General features: G+C 38.1%; 1 protein-coding gene across 9 annotated transcripts in view; it reads left to right on the top strand.

Moving 5' to 3' along the window:
* Positions 1 to 25735, top strand: part of USP40 (ubiquitin specific peptidase 40) — a 92253-nt gene that overhangs the window by 53230 nt on the left and 13288 nt on the right. For 5 of the 9 annotated variants that reach the window (XR_009700792.1, XM_061188695.1, XM_061188685.1 and 2 more), the window contains 9 exons: positions 792 to 845; positions 1607 to 1695; positions 2978 to 3064; positions 13581 to 13617; positions 15246 to 15310; positions 18391 to 18465; positions 21482 to 21608; positions 23576 to 23670; positions 24995 to 25113. Coding sequence is in view for 7 of the 9 variants with exons in the window: in XM_061188695.1 (XP_061044678.1) it covers positions 792 to 845; positions 1607 to 1695; positions 2978 to 3064; positions 13581 to 13617; positions 15246 to 15310; positions 18391 to 18465; positions 21482 to 21608; positions 23576 to 23670; positions 24995 to 25113 (748 nt within the window). In the remaining 2 variants the exon portion in view is untranslated. Of the gene's footprint in view, positions 1 to 791; positions 846 to 1606; positions 1696 to 2977; positions 3065 to 13564; positions 13618 to 15245; positions 15311 to 18390; positions 18466 to 21481; positions 21609 to 23575; positions 23671 to 24994; positions 25114 to 25735 lie in introns of those variants that run through there. The other 4 variants (XR_009700793.1, XM_061188719.1, XM_061188710.1 and 1 more) reach the window with 4 other exon arrangements.

Below are 25735 nucleotides of genomic sequence, written 5' to 3'. Positions count from 1 at the left end.
TCACCCTGTACTGCAAGCTCTATGAGACAAAAGCAATCCCTGTTTAAACTATTCTTATGTTTTTTACAAAGAAAACATTTTAATTCTCAGTGTCTGTAGTGGTTTTTTTTTTTATCTTACTATTTTTGGCTGTGTTGGGTCTTGGTTGCTGCACGCAGGCTTTCTCTAGTTGTGCCGAGCCGGGGCTGCTCTTCGTTGCGGTGCGTGGGCTTCTCACTGCGGTGGCTTCTCTCGTTGCGGAACACGGGCTCTAGGCACACGGGCTTCAGTAGTTGCGGCATGTGGGCTCAGTAGCTGTGGCTCACGGGCTCTGGAGCGCAGGCTCAGTAGTTGTGGCGCACGGGCTTAGTTGCTCCGCGGCATGTGGGATCTTCCCGGACCAGGGCTCGAACCCGTGTCCCCTGCATTGGCAGGTGGATCCTTAACCACTGTGCCACCAGGGAAGCCCCCTGTAGTGTTTTAAATTACAGTGTAAATATTAGTTTGCTATTTTTTTTATTTCACTGTACATGTGTAACTGACAGAGTTTTTAATGTTTTGACAAAAAATTTTAAAGGTCACGGTACAATCATAATTTTTTTTAAGATTTCTGTGCACAGTTTCAACTTGCACAGGCATTCTTAGGGTCCTGCACTGCTGTGCAAAGGGAAGACTGCCTGTACGTGGTTTTTTGTTGTGGGGTTTTTTTGCTTGTTTTTTTGGTTTTTTAGCTTCCTGCTAATTAACACAGTATAGCATCTCTCTTTGGTTTTCTTTGTTTGCTGCACTAACCAGCATCTTTTTATTTATAGCTGAGGACAGCTGTTTGAGGCCTATTGATAGAAACGGGAAGCTTCTTTGTCCAGGTAAATCTTTTTGGTAGCCTTCAAAAGCTGACACCTACTCATGCCACCTATCTTTCTCAACACTTTTACCTTAAACAGTGACTTCCAATACCTAATATTCTTAAGTTACCTTTCAGAAACTGGTTTATAGAACAGACTTTCGTCCAGGTGTCTTCCTTGTGAATTACAGAAAGTCTTAACCAAAAATCAAACACTTCTGTTTTCTAAAGGAAAACACCTGTCTTTCTGATTAGCTGACGTGCATTTTAGTCATGGTTTTGCCCTAGTTGTATCTTTCTAGATTTATTATCAAAGTTTTTTATTTGTTTTGCTAATTTTATCGTGATACCAGTTATCACAGTAACCAGAGTCTTGGTTCTTACCTCTGTAATGCATCTTGTTATTAGACTTAATTTACTCTTTTGATGGTAGTCACCATAGCAGCTTTAAACTTGGAAGAAGCTAGTCCATCATGCATGAATCAATTCAGAATATTACATAATCCATGCAGACAACAGCTCTCTTTTGTTAAGTATGAATCTAGAACATTCATAGCTGCCTCTTATTTCTTAGCATTGCTGTGCAGATAACAAGAGTATACGTTCTAGAGTGAGAAAATCTAAGGTCAAACATAACTGTATATAATCCTTTTGCCTGGAGTATAACTCAGTTTTTTTCTTTCTTAACATTCTTGATTTACAAAGAAAGGCTGATTTCAGTGTATTAGTTTGCCCAAAGGTAGGAATTAATAACATTTACCATGTTATCAAAATTCTTTTTAGTGCCAGACAATTATACTCTGAAGGAAGCAGAATTGAAGATGGGGAGTTCATTGGGACTGTGTCCTGGAAAAGCACCAACTTCCTCTCAGGTAAAAGGAGATCACCTGACAGACCCAAACCAACCTTACCATGATCAGAAGTTCTTAATTGTATGATTCATTCCTTAACTACTGCAGTAATACTGTTTTTCTTAAAATTTTTCTTTTCCTTAAATGATACCTTTTACTTAGGAATACATCCATATAGTTCTCTGTGTTAAAGTCAAAAATACGATGTCAAAGTATATTCATAAGGTGGTTTTCCTGTGAAAATTTTGTGTTTAAGGGAGATCTTTAAAGTTGAGTGGCCACCAGTTTCAACCACCATAATTCATAAATTCTAAAATGTACCCTTTTTCTCCTACATTTTAACATCTGTGAGATTAAGATGCGTCTTACAGTCAGTGGCATCCTGCACTGTAGCTGATACTATGCTTCCTTTCTTAGTAGTACATAAAATAATAAGTAACAACTGGCAGCATTTTAGATTTAATGAAATAAAGTATACTGATTTTGAACTTAATTACTCCTTGCAATAATATAATAGACTCACAGCAGATTTTTCTTTATCGGTATTCATTTTATTTATAAAATACTATCAGGTTGACCTTTGTCTAGAACCCTACCTACTTAATAAACTTTCATTATAGTCCAAAAGCCATAGTGATGTCCTTATTGTTAAGACTGTATCACGGTAAGCTAAACTCATATCAGGATCCCAATGGCTCCTAGATCCCTGATATGGAACTAATCCACTTCATTAGTTTCCCAACTACCTCCCTTGAATTTGTTCTTCCCCAAACTCTAACAAATAGTAGTGCGTGACAAGATCATAGGAGAAAAAACATGACAAGTGTGGTTGAGTTAGAAAGGAAAAATAGGGCTGTAAAGAACTGAATTGACGAGATCAGATTTACATTTTTCCTGTGGGTTCCAGGGAGTTAAAGTATATGGGACCTCTGGACAGAAAGTAAGGTCACAAACTAATGACTCAGAAAAAACACAGTTAATGCTCATAGTGTATAGTAATTGCAAATCTCTTTGAGGAATGACTGAGAGAGAGATGGAGATCATACTAGAATAAATAATGTCTGTGAGAGATGTTTCTTAGGAGTAAAAACATTGGTGATAAAGAATCTTACATTTCTAGGTAGTCAAGATTATTGTTTAAATTGTAACTTTAAAATACCCAACGTAGACTTGTTTTTACATAATTTGAGATTTCTATTAAAGTTTTATGACCATTGGCTTTTCGGTTTTGGAAATAAATAATATATTTATAGAATTTTGAAATTCAAATTAAATTGCATTTATACCTCTATCTTGATCTTAGCTGTTCCTGTTTTTCGCTGTGGGAAGCGATGTTCAGCCTGGGACAGAGATGGAGATCATAGTAGAAGAAACAATATCTGTGAGAGATGTAAGGAATTTTACTTTGGGTGGCCGCAGTCTGTGGGTGTTTGGTATGGGGAGCAGTGGTAACCTGTGTTAGGAATTTGAGATCCTAAGGGTAGGGTTTACATAATATCCTTTAAAGAATTCTGTGTATTCACTAAAAGAATAGTTTGGATCGCTTGAAAGGTGGTGAGCCAGCTATGGTTTTAAAAATAAGATTATTGGGCTTCCCTGGTGGCGCAGTGGTTGAGAATCTGCCTGCCAATGCAGGGGACACGGGTTCGAGCCCTGGTCTGGGAAGATCCCACATGCCGCAGAGCAACTAGGCCCGTGAGCCACAATTACTGAGCCTGCGCGTCTGGAGCCTGTGCTCCGCAACAAGAGAGGCCACGATAATGAGAGGCCCGCGCACCGCGATGAGGAGTGGCCCTCACTTGCCGCAACTAGAGAAAGCCCTCGCACAGAAACGAAGACCCAACACAGCCATAAATAAATAAATAATTTTTTTTTTTTAAAAAGAAAAAGAATCCTATGTCTCTTTAAAAAAAAATAAGATTATTCTTTTTTCTTGTCTGACTACCAATAATACATGTTTTTTGTAGAAATTTGGGATATATAAAAATGGGTTAAAAGAAAAAATTTAAAACCCCTCATTATCCCTTATCCCACTAATGTTAACATTTTGGCATATTTCCTTCTGTTTCTCCATTATGTGTACACACATAATCTCACACACACAGGTGTGAATGTGTGTGTGTGATAAAGCAGACAATTATGTTAATGTCACTGAGAACAGGGACTTTCAGTCTTGGAAAATGGAGAGACAGATAATATCAATGTGGTTAAAGAAAGCCTGTACTCCTGAATTTGTCTTTTGTTTAAAATATTTATTTATTTGTTTGCTTGTTTGTTTACTTATTTATTTATTTTGGCTGCACCGTGTCTTAGTTGCGCCATATGGGAATCTTCGTTGCGACATGCGGGAATCTTCGTTGCGGCATGCGGGATCTTTAGTTGTGGTGTGCAGACTTCTTTTTTTAATATTTATTTATTTGTTTGTTTATTTATAATTAAAATTTTTTTTTAATTTTTAATTTAATTTTATTTATTTTTTTTATACAGCAGGTTCTTATTAGTTATCCATTTTATACATATTAATGTATACACGTCAATCCCAATCTCCCAATTCATCACACCACCACCACCACCACCACCCCCGCTGCTTTCCCCCCTTGGTGTCCATACGTTTGTTCTCTACATCTGTGTCTCTATTTCTGCCCTGCAAACCGGTTCATCTGTACCATTTTTCTAGGTTCCACATGTATGCATTAATATACAATATTTGTTTTTCTCTTTCTGACTTATTTCACTCTGTATGACAGTCTCTAGATTCATCCACGTCTCTACAAATGACCCAATTTCCTTCCTTTTTATGGCTGAGTAATATTCCATTGTATATATGTACCACATCTTCTTTATCCATTCGTCTGTTGATGGGCATTTAGGTTGCTTCCGTGATGTGGCTATGGTAAATAGTGCTGCAATGATCATTGGGGTGCATGTGTCTTTTTGAATTATGGTTTTCTCTGGGTATATGCCCAGTAGTGGGATGCCCATTCTAACTGGTGTGAGGTGATACCTCATTGTAGTTTTGATTTGCATTTCTCTAATAATTAGTGATGTTGAGCAGCTTTTCATGTGCTTCTTGGCCACCTGTATGTCTTCTTTGGAGAAATGTCTGCTTAGGTCTTCTGCCCATTTTTGGATTGGGTTGTATGTTTTTTAATATTGAGCTGCATGAGCTGTTTATATATTTTGGAGATTAATCCTTTGTCCGTTGATTCATTTGCAAATATTTTCTCCCATTCTGAGGGTTGTCTTTTTGTCTTGTTTGTAGTCTCCTTTGCCGTGCAAAAGCTTTTAAGTTTCATTAGGTCCCATTTGTTTATTTTTGTTTTTATTTCCATTACTCTAGGAAGTGGATCAAAAAAGATCTTGCTGTGATTCATGTCAAAGAGTGTTCTTCCTATGTTTTCCTCTAAGAGTTTTATAGTGTCCGGTCTCACATTTAGGTCCCTAATCCATTTTGAGTTTATTTTTGTGTGTGGTGTTAGGGAGTGTTCTAATTTCATTCTTTTACATGTAGCTGTCCAGTTTTCCCAGCACCACTTATTGAAGAGACTGTCTTTTCTCCATTGTATATCCTTGCGTCCTTTGTCATAGATTAGTTGACCATAGGTGCGTGGGTTTATCTCTGGGCTTTCTGTCCTGTTCCATTGATCTATATTTCTGTTTTTGTGCCAGTGTCTTGCTTACTGTAGCTTTGTAGTATAGTCTGAAGTCAGGGAGTCTGATTCCTTCAGCTCCGTTTTTTTCCCTCAAGACTGCTTTGGCTCTTCGGGGTCTTTTTTGTCTCCATACAAATTTTAAGATTTTTTGTTGTAGTTCTGTAAAAAATGCCATTGGTAATTTGATAGGGATTGCATTGGATCTGTAGATTGCTTTGGGTAGTGTAGTCATTTTCACAGTATTGATTCTTCCAATCCAAGAACGTGGTATATCTTTCCATTTGTTTGTATCATCTTTAATTTCTTTCATCAGTGTCTTATAGTTTTCTGCATACTGGTCTTTTGTCTCCCTCGGTAGGTTTATTCCTAGGATTTTATTCTTTTTGTTGCAGTGGAAAATGGGAGTGTTTCCTTAATTGCTCTTTCAGATTTTTCATCATTAGTGTATAGGAATGCAAGAGATTTCTGTGCATTAATTTTGTATCCTGCACCTTTACCAAATTCATTGATTAGCTCTAGTAGTTTTCTGGTGGCATCTTTAGGATTCTCTATGTATCGTGTCATGTCATCTGCAAACAGTGACAGTTTTACTTCTTTTCCAATTTGTATTCCTTTTATTTCTTTTTCTTCTCTGATTGCCGTGGCTAGGACTTCCAAAACTATGTTGAATAATAGTGGTGAGAGTGGACAACCTCGTCTTGTTCCTGATCTTAGAGGAAATGCTTTCAGTTTTTCACCATTGAGAATGAGGTTTGCTGTGGGTTTGTCATATATGGCCTTTATTATGTTGAGGTAGGTTCCCTCTATGCCCACTTTCTGGAGAGTTTTTATCATAAGTTGTGTTGAATTTTGTCAGAAGCTTTTTCTGCATCTATTGAGATGATCATATGGTTTTTCTCCTTCAGTTTGTTAATATGGTGTATCACGTTGATTGATTTGCATATATTGAAGAATCCTTGTGTCCCCTGGATAAATCCCACTTGATCATGGTGTATGATCCTTTTAATGTGCTGTTGGATTCTGTTTGCTAGTATTTTGTTGAGGATTTTTGCATCTCTATTCATCAGTGATATTGATCTGTAATTTTCTTTTTTTGTAGTATCTTTGTCTGGTTTTGGTATCAGGGTGATGGTGGCCTCATAGAATGAGTTTGGGAGTGTTCTTTCCTCTGCAGTTTTTTGGAAGAGTTTGAGAAGGACGGGTGTTAGCTCTTCTCTAAATATTTGATAGAATTCACCTGTGAAGTCATCTGGTCCTGGACTTTCGTTTGTTGGAAGATTTTTAATCACAGTTTCAATTTCATTACTTGTGATTGGTCTGTTCATGTTTTTTGTTTCTTCCTGGTTCAGTCTTGGAAGGTTATACCTTTCTAAGAATTTGTCCATTTCTTCCAGGTTGTCCATTTTATTGCCATAGAGTTGCTTGTAGTAGTCTCTTAGGATGCTTTGTATTTCTGCAGTGTCTGTTGTAACTTCTCCTTTTTCATTTCTATTTTATTGATTTGAGTCCTCTCCCTCCTTTTCTTGATGAGTTTGGCTAATGGTTTATCAATTTTGTTTATCTTCTCAAAGAACCAGCTTTTAGTTTTATTGATATTTGCTACTGTTTTCTTTGTTTCTATTTCATTTATTTCTGCTCTGATCTTTATGATTTTGTTCCTTTTGCTAACCTTGGGTTTTGTTTGTTCTTCTTTCTCTAGTTCCTTTAGGTGTAAGGTTAGATTGTTTATTTGAGATTTTTCCTGTTTCTTGAAGTAGGCTTGTATTGCTATAAACTTCCCTCTTAGAACTGCTTTTGCTGCATCCCTTAGGTTTTGGATCATCGTGTTTTCACTGTCATTTGTCTCTAGGTAGTTTCTGATTTCCTCTTTGATTTCTTCAGTTATCTCTTGGTTATTTAGTAACGTATTGTTTAGTCTCCATGTGTTTGTGTTTTTTACATTTTTTTCCCTGTAATTCATTACTAATCTCATAGTGTTGTGGTCAGAAAAGATGCTTGATATGATTTCAATTTTCTTAAATTTACTGAGGCTTGATTTGTGACCCAAGATGCTATCTATCCTGGAGAATGTTCCTTGTGCACTTGAGAAGAAAGTGTAATCTGCTGTTTTTGAATGGAATGTCCTATAAATATCAATTAAATCTATCTGGTCTATTGTGACATTTAAAGCTTGTGTTTCCTTTTTAATTTTCATTTTGGATGATCTGTCCATTGGTGTAAGTGAGGTGTTAAAGTTCCCCACTATTATTGTGTTACTGTCGATTTCCTCTTTTATAGCTGTTAGCAGTTGCCTTATGTATTGAGGTGCTCCTATGTTGGGTGCATATATATTTATAATTGTTATATCTTTTTCTTGGATTGATCCCTTGATCATTATGTAGTGTCCTTCCTTGTCTCTTGTAACATTCTTTATTTTAAAGTCTATTTTATCTGATATGTCTCTTGTAACATTCTTTATTTTAAAGTCTAGTTTATCTGATATGAGTATTGCTACTCCAGCTTTCTTTTGATTTCCATTTGCATGGAATATCTTTTTCCATCCCCTCGCTTTCAGTCTGTATGTGTCCCTACGTCTGAAGTGGGTCTCTTGTAGACAGCATATAGATGGGTCTTGTTTTTGTATCCGTTCAGCAAGCCTGTGTCTTTTGGTTGGAGCATTTAATCCATACACGTTTAAGGTGTAATTATCGATATGTATGTTCTTGTTACCATTTTCGTAATTGTTTGGGGTTTGGTTTTGTAGGTCCTTTTCTTCTCTTGTGTTTCCCACTTAGAGAAGTTCCTTTAGCATTTGTTGTAGAGCTGGTTTGGTGGTGCTGAATTCTCTTAGCTTTTGCTTGTCTGTAAAGCTTTTGATTTCTCCATCGAATCTGAGATCCTTGCTGGGTAGAGTAATCTTGGTTGTAGGTTCTTCCCTTTCATCACTCTAAATATGTCATGCCATTCCCTTCTGGCTTGTAGAGTTTCTGCTGAGAAATCAGCTGTTAACCTTATGGGAGTTCCCTTGTATGTTATTTGTCGTTTTTCCCTTGCTGCTTTCAATAATTTTTCTTTGTCTTTAATTTTTGCCAGTTTGATTACTATGTGTGTCAGCATGTTTCTCCTTGGGTTTATCCTGTATGGGACTCTCTGCGCTTCCTGGACTTGGGTGGCTCTTTCCTTTCCCATGTTAGGGAAATTTTCAACTATAATCTCTTCAAATATTTTCTCGGGTCCTTTCTCTCTCTCTTCTCCTTCTGGGACCCCTATAATGCGAACGTTATTGCGTATAATGTTGTCCCAGAAGTCTCTTAGGCTGTCTTCATTTCTTTTCATTCTTTTTTCTTTATTATGTTCCGCAGCAGTGAATTCCACCATTCTGTCTTCCAGGTCACTTATCCGTTCTTCTGCCTCATTTATTCTGCTACTGATTCCTTCTAGTGTATTTTTCATTTCAGTTATTGTATTGTTCATCTCTGTTTGTTTGTTCTTTAATTCTTCTAGGTCTTTGTTAAACGTTTCTTGCATCTTCTCGATCTTTGCCTCCATTCTTTTTCCGAGGTCCTGGATCATCTTCACTATCATTATTCTGAATCCTTTTCTGGAAGGTTGCCTATCTCCACTTCATTTAGTTGCTTTTCTGGGGTTTTATCTTGTTCCTTCATCTGGTATATAGCCCTCTGCCTTTTCATCTTGTCTGTCTTTCTGTGAATGTGGTTTTTGTTCCACAGGCTGCAGGATTGTAGTTTTTCTTGCTGCTTCTGTCTGCCCTGTGGTGGATTCTATTTATTTATTTATTCATTTGGTTACGTTGGGTCGTAGTTGCAGCATGCAGGCACTTCGTTGCGGCATGCAGGGTCTAGAGCATGCAGGCTTAGTTGCCCCGTGGCATGTGGTATCTTAGTTCCCTGGCCAGGGATCGAACCCGGGCCCCCTGCATTGGGAGCGCAGAGTCTTACCCACGGGACCAGCAGGGACGTCCTTGTGCTCCTGAATTTGAATTAGAAGAGTCAGAATGAACCTGATATACTTTTTCTTTAAAAAATTATTTTTCTAGCTCTGTCCCCTGAAATGGCGTATAGAAACAGTGATCAACCTGGTAGTAGCAAGCACCCCAGCATTCAGATTGTGGTCACTAAATACCATTTCCTAGAGGAACTAGGGCTTCTCGGAGTAATAGCTGGTTCTGTATCTAGGTCAGGAAAGTGTATGATGAGCCTGGAACATCTTATCAGGACAGAAAACAGTATAGCTAGCGAAGACCTCTGGGATCAGCAAAGAGAGTCAGGAGCCAACCTGAAGATAAGAGTTTGAACCTCAGTGGGAATAATAATGAAAATTGATTCACACATACGTAAAATCTATGAGTTCACAGTGATCCTAAAAAATATGCTATTCATTGCTTACCTATAGTGGATGCTAGGGAACCATAAATGAAAGAATCAAGCATTTATCTTTTTCTTTGCAAACTATACTCACATCAACCAAATAGATAATGAGAAAATTTTTTTAATAGACATATCCCAGCTAACAAAATGAAGAAAGAATTTTAGACTATCACTGTTTTTCAACTCCTAATGAATTAATGGATCTAAACAAGGATTCTGATAAACTGCTAACAGCTCCAAAAGAGCAACACCCAGACATTTAGAATTTCAAAACAATACCCGTGCTCTTCTTGCCAAAAGAAGAAAAAACTGGACCTGAGTCTGATCAAGCCTCTAGGTCTGAGTACCAGTTTATAAGAAGTACAGGGGACAGAGGGACCTGTTAAGTGCACCACAGGCCTGCAGTAAGCACTGTCCTGAAGTGGAAAACTCCTCCTCTTCAGGAAATCAACTGCAGTGTGAGACAGCCTGTAGGTTAAAGGAGACTTAGGAGAAATAGCAGGTGGGTACAATGTATGGAATTTATGTGGCCCTTGATTCAAACCAAAAGAACTGTAGTAACAGTTTAAGAGAAAGTAAAGAAATTTGAACACTGACAGAATATTTGTTATTTAGGAATTCTTAATTTTTTTAGATATTATAATTATTTAAGAGTTACGTTTTTTAAAAGAATCTTCATCTTTTAGAGCTGAGTACTGAATATCAATAAATGAAATGATACCTGACATTTGCTTCAAAAGAATGTGAGGAGCAAGTCAGGGGGAGTGGGTGGGGTATTGACAAGACTGGCCACAGCAGGAGTTGAGACTGGCAATGGATACTGGAGGGTTCATTTTACTGTCCTCTGCATGTGTTTGAAACTTTGCATGATAAAACATTTTTTTTAAAATTTTTATTATTTTTTAATAAATTTATCTATATTTATTTTTGGCTGTGTTGGGTCTTTGTTGCTGCACACGGGCTTTCTCTAGTTGTGGCGAGCAGGGGCTACTCTTCGTTATGGTGCGCAGGCTTCTCATTGCAGTGGCTTCTCTTATTATGGAACATGGGCTCTAGGCACGTGGGCTTCAGTAGTTGTGCACAGGCTCAATAGTTTTGGCTCGAGGGCTCTAGAGCACAGGCTCAGTAGCTGTGGTGCACGGGCTTGGTTGCTCCGCGACATGTGGGATCTTCTTGGCCCAGGGCTCGAACCTGTGTCCCCTGCATGGGCAGGTGGATTCTTAACCACTGCGCCACCAGGGAAGTCCCCAAACAGTTTTAAATAAAATATTTTTTTACCGTTTGTTACAAGCTGTAAATATTTTCCCAGGTTTTCTTTTGCCTTTTAACTTTAATACGTTTTTTGTTTGGGGGTTTTTTTAGCTTTAAAAAAAGGTTTATTTTATTTTATTTTATTTTTTAAGGTTTATTATTGACTTACTGCCAGCAAGCGATACATATCATAGTAATCAGACATTAGAGTGTCCCTGATAAGGTTTGGACTTGTGCTAGATGATTCTAAGGAGGGATAAGGGCTAATTTTGGATTGGATGCTATCAAGAATTGGGGGGCAATTCAGTATCTTATTTATGTTTGTAAGTTGGAAGTGTGAAGAGGGACTAGAGATATCATTGGAAAGGCAGCAGTTACTTAGAAGAAAAGATGGTTAGTCATTTTGTGCCTGGGATGTGGCCTTGGGTAACTTTAGTGTTTTTTCGTTTCAAAGAACGGAAACCACAAAACTTTTCAAAGGTGCGACGTGTATGTCTTTCTTCTGTTCTATCCTGAACCCACTGCAGGCAGATTCATTCCCTGTGCCCACCCACCCCCCTTCCCCCAGCTGAAACTGCTCTATCAAGGCTGTCAGTGGCCTGCATGTTGCTGTGTCCAGTGAGCAGGTCTCGGTCTTCATCTTACTTGCTCTTTCAGCAGCAGTGACATACTTGATGACTTTTGTCACATGCTTTGAGAAGACCGCAGCTCTTTAGGTTTTCCTCCCACCTCTCAGGCCTACCCGTTCTCAGTCTGTGCTTCCTCTTTTCTCTGCCTTGTGAGCACCTCGTGCTCAAGTCGTAGACGCCATATTCATATGTCCAGCTACTCTTTGGTTGTCTGATTGTCATCCCAAATTATAGCACACCCACAACAGAGCTCCTGATCTCTCTCAAACATACTTCACTCACATTTCCCTTTTCTATTACGGTGGCTCCATTTTCTGCTCGCTTAGGCCAAAAACCTTGAAATCATCTTTGATTCTTTTCTTTCTTACTTCATAACCGGTGTTTCAGGAAATCGTTTTGGTTCTGCCATCAAGATTTATCTGGGATCTGATCACATCTTATTCCCTCCACTGCTGTCATCCCTTCACCTCTCATCTGGATTATTCCAGCAGCTTCCTAACCGATCTCCTTCCTTCCAGCCTGACACCTCCCAGGGTGTGTTCTTACAAAGAAGTGGAGTAATCCTTTAAAGTGTAAGATCAGTCAGTCCTCTGCACACAACCCTGCTCTGCTTTCCCATCTCACTCGGGGTGAGGGGGGGAGCCCCTGAGTGACCTTGCAAGGCCCTGTGTGATCTGGCCCTTTGGTATCTTTTTAAAAAAAAAAAAAAAAAAAAAAAGTCTAACTATTACTCTCGCTCGCTCTACTCCAGCCACGTTGGTCACTATGCTGTTCCTCAAACAGGCCTTTACACTGGCAGTTTCCTCTGTCTGGAACACAGTTAGGTTGAATGCTCAATTGCTTGTTTTTCTTAAATAATGGAGGCCTTTGAGACTGCAGTTTTCTTTGAATATGGCTTTGGTCCCATTCCCTGTTTTAACATACTGTGTTGTCATTGTCATCATTTTCTAAACAATCTTTAATTCTAGAGTCTCTTTTATTTTTAATCAGACAAGTAATTGTGGATTTAGTCTTATTTTTTAAACTTTGGGGGGACTAAAAATCCCCCTTGGTCACCACCCTATTCTTGTCCCTTCCCCAGAAGTCACTGTTGTCATTGGACAGTATAATCTTATCCACATCAGTAGAGTGTATCCTTCCGTACCTTTGCTGTGTGTGTACCAATGTGTGGGTATGTATGTACGTGTAGAAATAAGAGCTTGACTTGCATGGTTTTTTTAAAATCATAAATGGGATCCCAGAACTTTGTTTCACTTAAAATATTTTAAAGATCTTTTAAGACCAGTAAATATAAATCTCTTTTATCCTTTTAATTGTTTTAAGACCTCTCATAGTTTATTTAAATGTTCCCCTGTTAATCCAGGGATGTCTGGATTGTTTACCATTTTTCTCCTAATCCAAGCAGGGCAGCAGTGATCATCCTTTGTACTACTCCCTTCTGCTCTATTATAGTATAAATGAAATTTTACATACTCCTTTGCCCTAAATTTATTTAAGAATGTTTTTCCCCTCAAGAAGTTGGGAGTTTTTTATGACTATTTTTGTTTTGTTTAAACGTCTGTTTATCGTGTCTCGTTTATTGAATTGTGCCATGAGCTCACAGTATGCATAGTTCTTCCCTCATGAGTGGATGTATGACCAGTTGTTTCTTAGATGATAAATAAAAGCTAATCTCCTTCTATAGGAGTCAGAGTTCTGTGAAATCCGCCTAATTAATCACATCTGGTCAAAAATACACAGTTAGTCCTCATAAGAAGCGAATCATACCACAGTCCTGGAAGTGGGTGAACTTTTAGATAGACCTGGTTGCGAACACCGGAAACTGGTTTTCCCTGCTGAGCTGGCGCCGCCCTTAAGAAGCACTTACTTAATCACTGCACCGTGTGTATCTTTATCTATTTGAGAATTACTAGATAGAATCAGACTCAGATAGGCCCAGGGTGTTTCTCGCAATACTGTAACTCAGATATAGAACAACTAATGAACGTAGTTTTTTTTTCTTACAGTGTTTAAAGGTAATGCTGGAGAAATCTGGCCTATCAGGTAAGTTACAGAACATGATGATACATAAGTTTATCCACATCCTTTACTTATAATAAATTTTCTATAAGCCTAATGAAAACTTTTCAAACTTTTTTTTCTCCGGGGTTGTCAGTTATGCTTTACATTTCTATACGTACATAATTCTCCTGGTTCTTGTTTGCAGGCTAAAAGAAAACTAGTTGTAGGTTAGCCTACTTCTAAGGAAAGAGAGCCTAGATAGGAAACAACAAAGGTACAAAAGAGATACAGTTAAGATTTAGACCCTCTGGAATTTCCTAGATCTTTTGCTGAATTTCTTTTTTTAACCTCACGGATTCAGAATTTCAATGCATTGTGTTTCATGCCAGTATTTCTGTGTATAGATTAGGGAATGTAATATGAATGAAAAAATAAACCCAGGGTATCCTGAAGTGGCTACCCAGATGGAACCACGGGAGCGAGCTTGAGGAGACATCACACTGCTTTCATTAGAGTGAGTGCTTGCCATTCTCTCCACCAGAGTGGAAGCGTGGGGCTCCGTTATCTGGCAGGGACATTCACTTGCTCAACTTCTAGGAGTTTCTGTGCGGTGCCTCAGGTCATCTCGACAGTAGTCCTCCCATGCAGGGATCATCCCCCATTCCCACTTTATAGATGCTGAAAATGGTTAAACGACTTACCCAGTGTTACAGAGCAAGTAGCTAAGTGGCTCTGATTTCAGAACTCTGATTTCTTTCTACCATGCTGTGCTAAGAAGTAATGGTGTTAACTCTTAACTTACTGGGGTTTTTTTTAAACAAACTTAGATTAAGTTAAATATCGATATAAATCTTACTGCATTTAAAACTAGAACCGATGACAAAAGAGGGTCTACAAAGAACAGTATTGGGATTCAAAACCTGTGGCCTGTGCGGGATAAATGTGAGGTCTATGTTTCTTCCCTCGTCTGTAGCTTCTTTCGGTGGGTGGGGGAGTTGACTGTTACAAAACATTGCTCATTTTTTAACCATCAGGATTTTCAACTTTTGCTCAGTTCCCTCTCCCCGAAAAAAATTCTCTCCCCATGTCGTGTGTAGCAAGCATGCTGAAAAACTGATTAACCTTCATAAGTGTTCATTTGTACCAACTACATTGAAGCACTGTGCCACAAGGACACGCTTTCGTTAGATCGCTGCTGATTGGATAGGACAGGTTTGCTGTACATTTTATCAGTTGCTGAGCAATGCTAGCGTGTATTTTCGTCTAAGACAGTGAAATAAAACTCAACTTCGTGATTTTAGGAGGGATTCTGTGCTTATGTATGTACATCTGTCTATGCTTAACGTGTGATGTGGATGTGCGTGTGTAGTTGTAAATAGTAAAGGTGTACGTAGATGTTGCATACTAGTACCAGTACTAGTACTAGTACCAAGTCTTATTTTTATTTGCAAGTATACAGTTCTTGGTGGAATAGAGAGAAAATTAACCAAATTGGGGCAATGACTTAATTTTTTTCAGGCCCTGGAAGAGATAATTTACTTTAAAAATTAGTTAGTACTTATTAGATCATATCCCATTTGATACTCATTTATCCAGAAGGGTCATTCCTGACAAACTCTTAAAACATATTGTTCTGAATTCTTTTTCATCTGATTTTGATTCCTTCATAGGAGACGCATGGCATTTACGAAAAATGGATTGGTGCTATGAAGCTGGGGAGGCTTTATGTGAAGAAGTAAGATTATTTCTGTATATTTCATTTGTAAAGTGATTGTGTTTATTTTGTATTTTCATAAGGATACCACCGTACTCATGTGAATAAATTCTAGAGAAAGCTTTACTTTTTTTTTAGGATATACAAATCCAGGTGTGGGTCTACTTTTTCCTTATTGAAGTTTTTTCATAGAGTCAGAGGGAAAGTTTCAGCTAAGTGGGAACATATCTAACATCTGTATTGAGTCCTCTTTTGATAAGAGAATATGTCTCTAGTAGTAGTTCTTCATTAACAGGCAGAGAACTACAGAGAACAGAAGACATTTGAACCAGTGAAAGAATTTGAAGATACACTCTGAATTTTGAAACCTGAATAGTTTAATCTGAGAGTTTCTCTGTGAGTTAATGATGGCAGAATTCATCTTACCAACCAATCACTTAGCCTCTGATTCAAACTGCATCTCTAAATCCAGCCCAGACTCTTAGGGTAGACTTAGGAGCAGTGTTATCACAGGATGGTTGGAATCTGGTTAATCTTCTTTTTTCTTCTTCTTCTTTTAAAAATTTTTTATTGAAGTGTAGTTGATTTACAATGTTGTGTTAGTTTCAGGTGTACAGCACAGAGATTCAGTTAAATATATATATTCTATTTTAGATTCTTTTCCATTATAGATTATTATAAGATTTTGAGTATAGTTTCCTGTGCTGTATAGTAGGTCCTTATTGGTTATCTCTATTTTATATATAGTAGTGTGTATATGTTAATCCCAAACTCCTAATTTATCCCTCCCCCCCTTTCCCCTTTGGTAACCATAAGTTTGTTTTCTATGTCTGTGAGTCTATTTCTGTTTTGTAAATAAGTTCATTTGTATCATTTTTTTAGATTCCATGTGTAAGTGATATCATATGATATTTGTCTTTCTTTGACTTACTTCACTTAGTATGACAATCTCTAGGTCCATCTGTGTTACTGCAAATGGCATTATTTCTTTTTTTTAATGGCTGAGTAATATTCCACTGTATATATGTACCACATCTTCTTTATCTATTCACCTGTCAGTGGGCATTTGGGTTGTTTCCATGTCTTGGCTGTTGTAAATTGTGCCACTGTGAACATTGCGGTGCATGTATGTTTTCAGGTTAGCGTTTTCTCCAGATATGTGCCCAGGAGTGGGACCACTGGATCATATGGTAGCTCTATTTTTAGTTTTTTAAGGAAGCTCCATAGTGTTCTCCATAGTGGCTGTACCAATCTACATTCCCACCAACAGTGCAAGAGGGTTCCCCTTTCTCCACACCCTCTCCAGCATTTATTATTTTTTATTTTTTAAAATAAATTTATTTTTTTATTTTTGGCTGCATTGGGTCTTCATTGATGCGCGGGCTTTCTCTAGTTGCGGTGAGCGGGGGCTGCTCTTCATTGCAGTGTGCAGGCTTCTCATTGCAGTGGCTTCTCTTGTTGTGGAGCACAGGCTTGAGGCGCGTGGGCTTCAGTAGTTGTCGCACGCGGGCTCAGTAGTTGTGGCTCGCGGGCTCTAGAGCGCAGGCTCAGTAGTTGTGGCGCATGGGCTTAGTTGCTCTGCGGCATGTGGGATCTTCCCGGACCAGGGATTGAACCTGTGTCCCCTGCATTGGCAGGCAGATTCTTAACCACTGTGCCACCAGGGAAGTCCCTCTAGTATTTATTACTTATAGACTTTTTGATGATGGCCATTCTGACTTGTGTGAGGTGGTACCTCACTGCAGTTTTGATTTGCATTTCTCTGATAATTAGTGATGTGAGCATCTTTTCATGTTGGTTAATCATCTTATTGTTGCTCCAAGCAGCATCAGACCTTACAGTCCAAATCCATGGCCTTAGAAGTAGACCCAGAATAAAGCTTTGTGAGAAAGCTTAGACAATTGTGCTCACTCCCCTTTCCCCCAATCTTTATCCGCCTGCTTTCTGTTCAGTGAGACACTGGCATTGAACATCAACAGAGGTTGATCTAAAGCAGGGCCTTCCGGGGAACAGTCCTTGCTGTGTAACAGTCGGGGACAATACAGAGAGGCTCCTCTTGAGTCCTGGCCAGGAATTTGACTGCCTAGAGCAAAAAGTGAACCTCAATGAATCTTCAGGACATACAGTTTGGATGTCAAAAAAGTATATCTAGTCAAATGGTTTCCTTATTTTCTCCTCTTATTAATTCCCAAATCAGTATCAAACAATTCATCTAAAAGCAAACTCATTACCCTCAGAACTGGCTCCACTTCCCAGATTTGCTGCTTGACTTTCCCATCCTGATCTTTTTCAGCCTGAAGTGTGGCTTACGCTACTTACCTTACATCCGTCATATTTGGTCTCAGCCTTCAATCAGTTTTTCCACTCCTTCTTGACCATTCCCACTGCCGGCCTCCTGGTTCAAGCCCTGTTTTTTTGTTTTTTTTGTGTTTTTTTGCCTCTTACCTAAGTTACTACAACTGGCTTCCCTGAGCCCATGTGTTCCCCACTTCAGTATGTCACAGGTGTGGCAGCTTAGATTGATCTTTAAAAACTCCCTTCGCAGAAATCTTGAGTGGCTTTTTTAAAGCAACTGAAAACTCCTTTTTTTCTGTTCCACATCCCTTTGACCTGTGACCACCTTTCCAACCCAGTTTTCTTTCCCGTTACTCTCCAGCGGATACCTCCCATTCTAATTAATCTAGTCTCTTAGCTCTTCCCCAGAACAAGTCATACTGACTCTTGACTTAACCTTGACTTCGCCGTGTTCTTCTTTCCTTGAGAAATTCCTTCTTGTTTCCTCTGGCTTTCCCAAATCCAGCCCATCTTTTTGGCTTAACTAAAATTTTATCTTCTGTAAATTAATCTGTCATTTCTTATCTCATTCATCTCCCTTCTTTAATCTTTTACAGTTCATAATTATACAGTTTTAATACATAATGATATACTTTTTTATGGTTTTAGCTTATTTCCATCTCTTCAATATCTGCTTTGTTATTCATTTACTTATTTCTTGAAAGGGTAATAGAGGCATGGGGTTTTTAAAAAAAGATACAATGGTCTCTTTGTTCCTTTCAGAAGTCATAAGTGACAAAAAAGACTTTCACTTTCTGTTTTCCCAGGATGCAGCACTGAAAGAGCTTATGCTCTGTTCCGGAGACACTTTGCTTTTAATTGAAGGAAAACTTCCTCCTCTGGTAAGATTTTGCTCCTGAACAGACATTTTGTAAATAACAGTTACTATTTTATGATTGCAAGGATGATATGTTCTCATTGTGTGAAAATGGGGAAATACAATCATAAAGAGAATAGAGTACTTACCCAAAATCCTACCAATCAGACAGCTACCATATTTTACATCTTTATATATTTTCTTCCTATAAAATCAAATTGTATGTACAGTTTTATTTCCTACTTTTTATATTTTATTTTTTAACCTGACCATAAAATCCAGAAACAATCATTATATCCAATATATGACTTACCACAGTTTTATTCACCTATATCCCTGTTATTCAGATTTTAGCTTGTTTTAAATTTTTTGTCCTTATAAATAGTAATAAATATAAATCCTTCTTAAGACAATTCTAAAGATGGAATTAACAAGCCAAATTGTTTTCCCAAAGAGTCGTACCAAGTTTACAGTCCTAATGTGGGTCTGTGAGAGGGCTCACACCACTGCTTTTCCATAGACACTGTGTATTACCACTTGGAAAAGCCATTACTTATTAGTTTGTTTTTGTTTTTGTTTTTGTTTTTAATGTGGACACATGTAAAGATGAAAATGACCCAGAATTCCAGCATTCAGATAATCGTTTGCTTATGATTAGAAAACTCGGACAGTATAGAAGGCTATAAAATGATAAACAGAAGTTTCTCCCATATCTTTCTCGCCAGAAAGAGCCACAATAAACTTATTTTTCCTTGTGTATCCTTCCAAGAAAAAAATTATGCCTGTTTGTATGCTGAATGTAAATATGTGCGTATCCTTTTCAAAGTTTACATAAAGGGGGTCATATTCTATGCACTGTTTTAGACCTTCTGTTTTTTGTTTGTTTTTATTCATTTAATATATCTTGAGGATCTCACATCAGCACATACAGACCTACCTTATTCTTTATCATGACTTCATAGAATTCTGTTGTATTTTATACCATGCTCTTTAAAGTTAATTTTTGAATTGATAATATTCATGATACAAAATTCAAAGTGTATAAAAAGCTGGGCCAGGAAAAGTATCCCCCATCCCCCCTGTCCCCCAGCCACTTGGGGTCCTCCCTCCACAGGCAGCCAGCTTCCTCTGTATCCTTCCAGAGGCACGTGCTTTTTAATGCACACACACACACGTATGTATGTGTATATACATAACATATATGTACACATTCATATGTATATAGATATTTTTATTTACACAAATGATTATAAGCTTGACACCCTATTCTGCACCTAGCTTTTTTCATTACCCCCATATATATGCCATATCAGTACCCATAAAGTTATCTCATTCTATTTGATGTATATGGAGGTACCATGATTTATTTTTTAACCAATCTCTTTTCAAAGAATATTTAGGTTGTATCCAGTCTTTTGTTGATACAAATAACACTGCCAAAAATATCGTTTATTTGCCATTTTGCCCATATGTATCTACAGGATATTCCTAGAATTGAAATTGCTTTGTCAAAAGTTATGGCCTACCATAATATAACCACGCTTCTAAAGAGGGACCCTGAGAGTGTTCCATGGTTTTTGCTACCATAAACGACGTACAGTGACTATCTCTGCGTGCACGCGCTAGTGTATCAGACGGGAACTCCTGACCGTGGAATGGCTGGGTCAGAGGGCTGGGGCATCATAAATTTTGGCAGCACCCACTTACCGTCCAGAAACTTTGCAGCAGCTTACACTCCTGGAGCCAATTGACAGGAGTTCAGCTTTACTCACAGTTTCACCAACGTAGAATATTATTAGACTTTCTGGTTTTTGACAGGTGAAAAAAAGTGGAGTTTTTTGCTCTGATTTACATTTATTTATTTACTGCATGGAAGTTGAGTATTTATTAATCTTCACCAATTTGATAAACAGAAAAATATTCTCATTTTAATATGCATTTCTTGAAATACATATTTAAAATACATGGTTTTTTTTTCACATTCTCATCTTCTGTTGTTGGAAATTGAGCACTGTAATAGCAACTGATCTTTCATTTAGTAAATCTATTCAAGTTCTTTACCCACTCAAAAAAGGGGTGGGGAGCCTGTGCTCCACAACAAGAGAGGCCGCGATAGTGAGAGGCCCGCGCACCGTGATGAAGAGTGGCCCCCACTTGCCACAACTAGAGAAAGCCCTTGCAAAAAAAAAAAAAAAAAGGAGTGGGGAAGAACCAGTTAAATTAGTAAAACTGAAATTACAGAATGTGTTTAAGGAGATGAGTTTATTTTATGTAGTTGGTATGCAGGAATGCACCTTAGATCAATAGGTTGTTGGATCTCTATAAAGTTCCTTTAGAAACTTTTATAAATAAAAACTGCATGTAACTGGTGCATTGTGCTATGGTGCTCTTACAATGCCTGAAAACATTTATATAGTTTGTTCTGTCAAATGTTTTGTTAGTTTGTTTATACTTTTCACTTACTGTAGCTACTAAGGTATAGAACCAGGGACTTCCCTGGTGGCGCATTGGATAAGACTCCGCGCTCCCAGTGCAGGGGGCCCGGGTTTGATCCCTGGTCAGGGAACTAGATCCCACATGCATGCTGCAACTAAGAGTTTGCATGCCACAACTAAGGAGCCCTGGAGCCGCAACTAAGGAGCCAGTGAGCCACAACTAAGACCCAGTGCAACGAAATTTAAAAAAAGAAGATATAGAACATTGGTCCCAGTCATCCTAAAGACTGATTTTTATGATTTTAAACTTTGATTGTAAAAACAGTAAACAAGTATAATACATGACAGTTAATACATACATCTTAAGGAAAAATAAATTCAGGAACATTTTCTGTATCAAGATGTTTCTTTCTGGGAATTCCCTGGTGGTCCAGTGGTTAGGACTCCTTGCTTTCACTGCCGAGGGCACAGGTTCTATCCCTGGTCAGGGAACTAAGATCCCACAAGATGCTTGGCATGGCCAAAAAAAAAAAAGTTTCTTTCTGTGGAAGTAGAAATTGACTTAATCTGTGTGCATCACAGCAGTTGGAAATCTCCATTCCTCAGGGTTTCCTGAAGGTGCCCATCTGGTGGTACCAGCCACGGGGTCCCTTGCATCGCTGGAAGAGTCATCAGGACCAGACAGACTGTACCTTTTCTCAGGGCGGCGTCTGGAGAGCTGATTCCATCCAAGGTGAGAGTGCAGCGGAACTACAGCAGCCAGTGTGTCATAAAGAAAAGCAAAATGATTGCTTCTGCTGAGAGGCAACTGAAATATGTATGTTTCAAATATAAGGTTGAAAATCAACATCTATTCCATAATTCATAGTATAATAATAATACCATCCTATTTTTATACAGTGGTTTGTAACCTCTATAAAATACCATCTTTTTTTTTGGCTTTACCTTTCATTTGCCATCTGTTATTTTTATTATCTTTATTATTATAGCAATATATTACATTTTTTCAAGGAATTGTTATATAATATCACCTCTCAAGCGCCTCATGGCAATAGGAATAGCGGCCCCAGTTACTGTAACAGACTAAGACATTGAAGCTTCAGTCGCTTCCAGTGACTTCACTGCAGCCCCAAGGGGCGGAGAGGCTGGAGTCCAGACCCCACGCAGCTCCTGTTCTTTCCGCTGCCGCCACCCAGGAGCTCCTTCAAGGGCGTTCCAACTTACTGACTTCTGAGAAGACTCACAGACAGGGTATAAACATATTATTTCACTCTGTCTAGGTTTCTTCTCCACAGGCAGAATTGAGCATGCACGTCATGATGAGCAAAGGCAGGGAGTTTGAATTGCCGTTGTAAAAAGTAGGTTTCCACTTCATTATAGGAAGATACAAGTTAATCTCCTTTGTAACTGTAGATAAAGAGAATATATTTTTAGTAGGACCAAGTTTTTATATTTTTTTCCTTTTATCATGCTTAATTATTTAGCTTTTTTAATGCCTTGAAGTATTATATACTTATATTTCTTTTTATCTTTTAAAATTCAGTACTGAAACTAACATAAATGATCTCCTTACTTTTTGAAGTTAGGATTATACAAGAGCAATAAAATACTTCATGTTGAATTAGCTATGAAATTGGCATTAAGTTATTTTTTGTTTGAGTTGTATTAGACATGTTAAACAATTCTAAAAATGATTTTGTGATAGAATAATAATTACAACTTAAAAAGCAGTGTGTTTCTCCGTGAAAGTAAAGAAAACAGTTCATTTTTTTGGTAGTCCTTCTGTATCACAACATATGGCAAATATTTTTATTTCTGAGAATTTCCTAAAAGTGTCTTTCAGGTAGTACCAGCTTACAGCATCCTTAAGACACAAGAAGAACCACTCATGAAGAGAGCTTTTTAACTTAATTTACTTATAATTAATTTCCTATTATGTATTAGCAGTGTGCCCAGCAGTAAGCAAAGACATTTAACTAAAGCAAAAATGAGTCAAATTACTGATTTCAAATTTAGTTATCAACTTTTATATCCAGAGTTTTATATGAGAGAGCATTTTGTTTTCCCCTTTTTAAAACAAATGTAGAAAGGCCTTCCTATTGTCAAGAATTCTTTCAGTCAATAAACATTTATTGGACATTTATTGTGTGGCATCCACCATTCCTGGCACTGGAGAGACAAACAAGATAGATGACCTGTTCTCTCTTGAAAATCATATTCTGTAGGGGAGATAGATTAGGTTAAAATATATATATATATATGTAAAAAACACATGTATACACACACATAAGAAAACAGACAAAAGAGTAACAAGTTGTGACAAGCGTTATGAGAGAGAAGCAGGTTAAATGAAAGATGAGAGCAGGGCAGAGTATCCAACCAGCAGAGTCCTCTTTGAGGAAGGAGAGGGTGTGGGAAAGAGCATTCCAGGTAGACAGCACAAGTGTAAAATTCCTCAAAGCCATTCTAGTGAGAAGACCTGGTGCTGTGCCCACAGCATGCTCCCTGGCTGCCCATCTATTGGGCCCTGCTTCCTCCCTGTGAAGTCCTGAGGGGCTGACTCGAGGAATTCAGATTCTGAGTTGCTTGGATGGCATTGTACTAAACCCGTTTGCAGTATCAAAACGTGGCCTGTATTTCAGAAATAAGAACTAAGTACGTCTAAAGCTCCTGTCAAACATCCTGCTCTGTCCTTTGCAGATGCTCCCAGTGACGCGCATGCAGAAGTTTCCCTCCGCTACTTGGGAGACATTGAAATCTCAGAAGATGCTACCTTGGGGGAGCTGAAGTCTCAGGTCAGCCTTCCTCCTGCAGCGTACCTTAGTGGTGATCTGGCTGCTTCCAGTGAGATATTAATATATTCTTCTATTTCCTTTTCCCTCAATTACAGTCTGTTCTGATAGGGCATGTGTTATATGCCATGTTCAGTGGTGAGTACCCAACAGGCCACACACACGTATTGCTCAGATAGCTCCCTGGGTTTGTTTCTACCAGTTGCCTGTGGCTTTCATTTATCCCCTCTCTGACAGGCATGCTGTGCTTTCATTTGAAATCTCCTCAGTGACTTGCAGCTTATGTTCATTTTGATTTTTTAGGGAAACATTTGTTGGAACATTTGTAAAGCATTCACTTCACTCCTTTATTTACATTGTTTTTGTGTCATTGTGATTCATGTGTTAAATGTTGTTAGTAAAAGCTGTGTTGTCAATTGCCCAGGAGGTCAGAATATCAGCTTTATGTTAGGATGTTAAACTAGATACTGTATTGTTTTCCTGGACATTAATACTCACAGAGAGGGTGTTCTGTCCAAATGGAAAGGCTGGGTTGAATACAACACAAAATGCTTAAGAAGCATCTTATTCTCGTTGGATTAAAGTGAACATCCCTTCTTGCTCTTAAAGGAAAAAGTGTAGGTGCATGTAAGGTGAATATCAGTCATTGATTGACTTCTTCTGTGTGTCTTCAATATCTGAAATACCTTCCTCAAAAAAAACAAATGGTCTTATTCTAATAAGAACAAGTAGAAAGAGACTTTTTTTCTTATATTAGATTAAAAGATACAAAATTGCTGTTTCTAGATTTAAAACGGATGAATATTGGCCATTTTATATACTACAGCCTAAGTATATAAATAGTTACCCACCCCTGCAGATTAGTACAGCGGTTTGGGCCTAGCATTTGGATCCAGAGATTCTGAAATATTTCAAAATCAGAAGTTATTTCCATGGCAGAGCAACCTTTGTTGAATTATATTAGCGCAGGTGGAAGTTGAAGATGAGTCCTTGCTTTTATTAGAGAGGCCTCCGCTCTTGAGTCATAGTCATATAGAAATTAATTTTAAAGTTTCATTTTCTAAAACATAATCATTGAAAAGGAGCTTTTGGCTCAGATTTAGAAACAGAAAAGTCACTTATCTCTCAGGCTGATTTCAGTAGAGAGGAATACAAAAATTACTCAGGGTTAATTTCATTTAAACGATATTCCTGTGGATTTTTTGGTAGATATTATCATTACTTAAGATACTCTTTCCCTTAAATGTCATTGTGTAGCGCTTCATTTTTTTTTCCTAAAGCAGTCTATTTTTAAGAGTGCTTTTTCAGGTGTCTGTTTCTTTTCTAGGCCATGACCTTGCCCTCCTTCTCGGAGTTTTCCATCCCATCGCCCGCCTTCCTTAGAGCCTGGACAGTGGAAAGTAAGCGCCCCGGCAGGCTCTTACGAGCCCATTATCAGCAGCTCAGGTAGGGTTCTCAGTGAACACTCCCCAACAGCCCGTTCTAGGTCATTCCACATTTGTCATGTGGATGATACTTTTTATCATAAATTAAACTCTGAGACAACTTCAGTTTCTCATATTAAGTATAAATGTAGTTTCATCTGTTTTTACTGTGGTCCAGAGACTGTGGACAAAATTTTGATTGTTTTTTCCCCCCAGCTTTATTGAGATATAATTGACATATAACACTGTATAAATTTAAGGTGTACAACCTATTGATTTGACAGACATATATTGCAGAATGATTACCACCATAGCATTAGCGAACAACCTCCATCACATCATATAATCGCCATTTCCTTTTTGTGAGAACATTTAAGATCTACTTTCTTATTAGCAACTTGCAAGTATATAATTCAGTGTCATAAGATGAATGTGCTCTGGGCATGTCATGTACAGCATGTTGATTATAGCTGATAACTGGGAGTGTGCACCCTGTGACCAGCATCTCCCCTCTTCAGCCAGTCCCAGTTCCTGGAAACCACCATTCTAGCCCCTGTTTCAGTTAGTTCAGCTTTTTTAGATTCCACATATAAGTGATACCATACCAAGCAGTTGTCTTATCTCACTTAGCATAATGCCCTCAG

The sequence above is a fragment of the Eubalaena glacialis genome, chromosome 1, assembly GCF_028564815.1.
Source record: "Eubalaena glacialis isolate mEubGla1 chromosome 1, mEubGla1.1.hap2.+ XY, whole genome shotgun sequence".
NCBI lineage: Eukaryota > Metazoa > Chordata > Mammalia > Artiodactyla > Balaenidae > Eubalaena > Eubalaena glacialis.
Note: the sequence above shows the minus strand (reverse complement) of the source record. Positions and strands in the feature narration are given on the sequence as shown.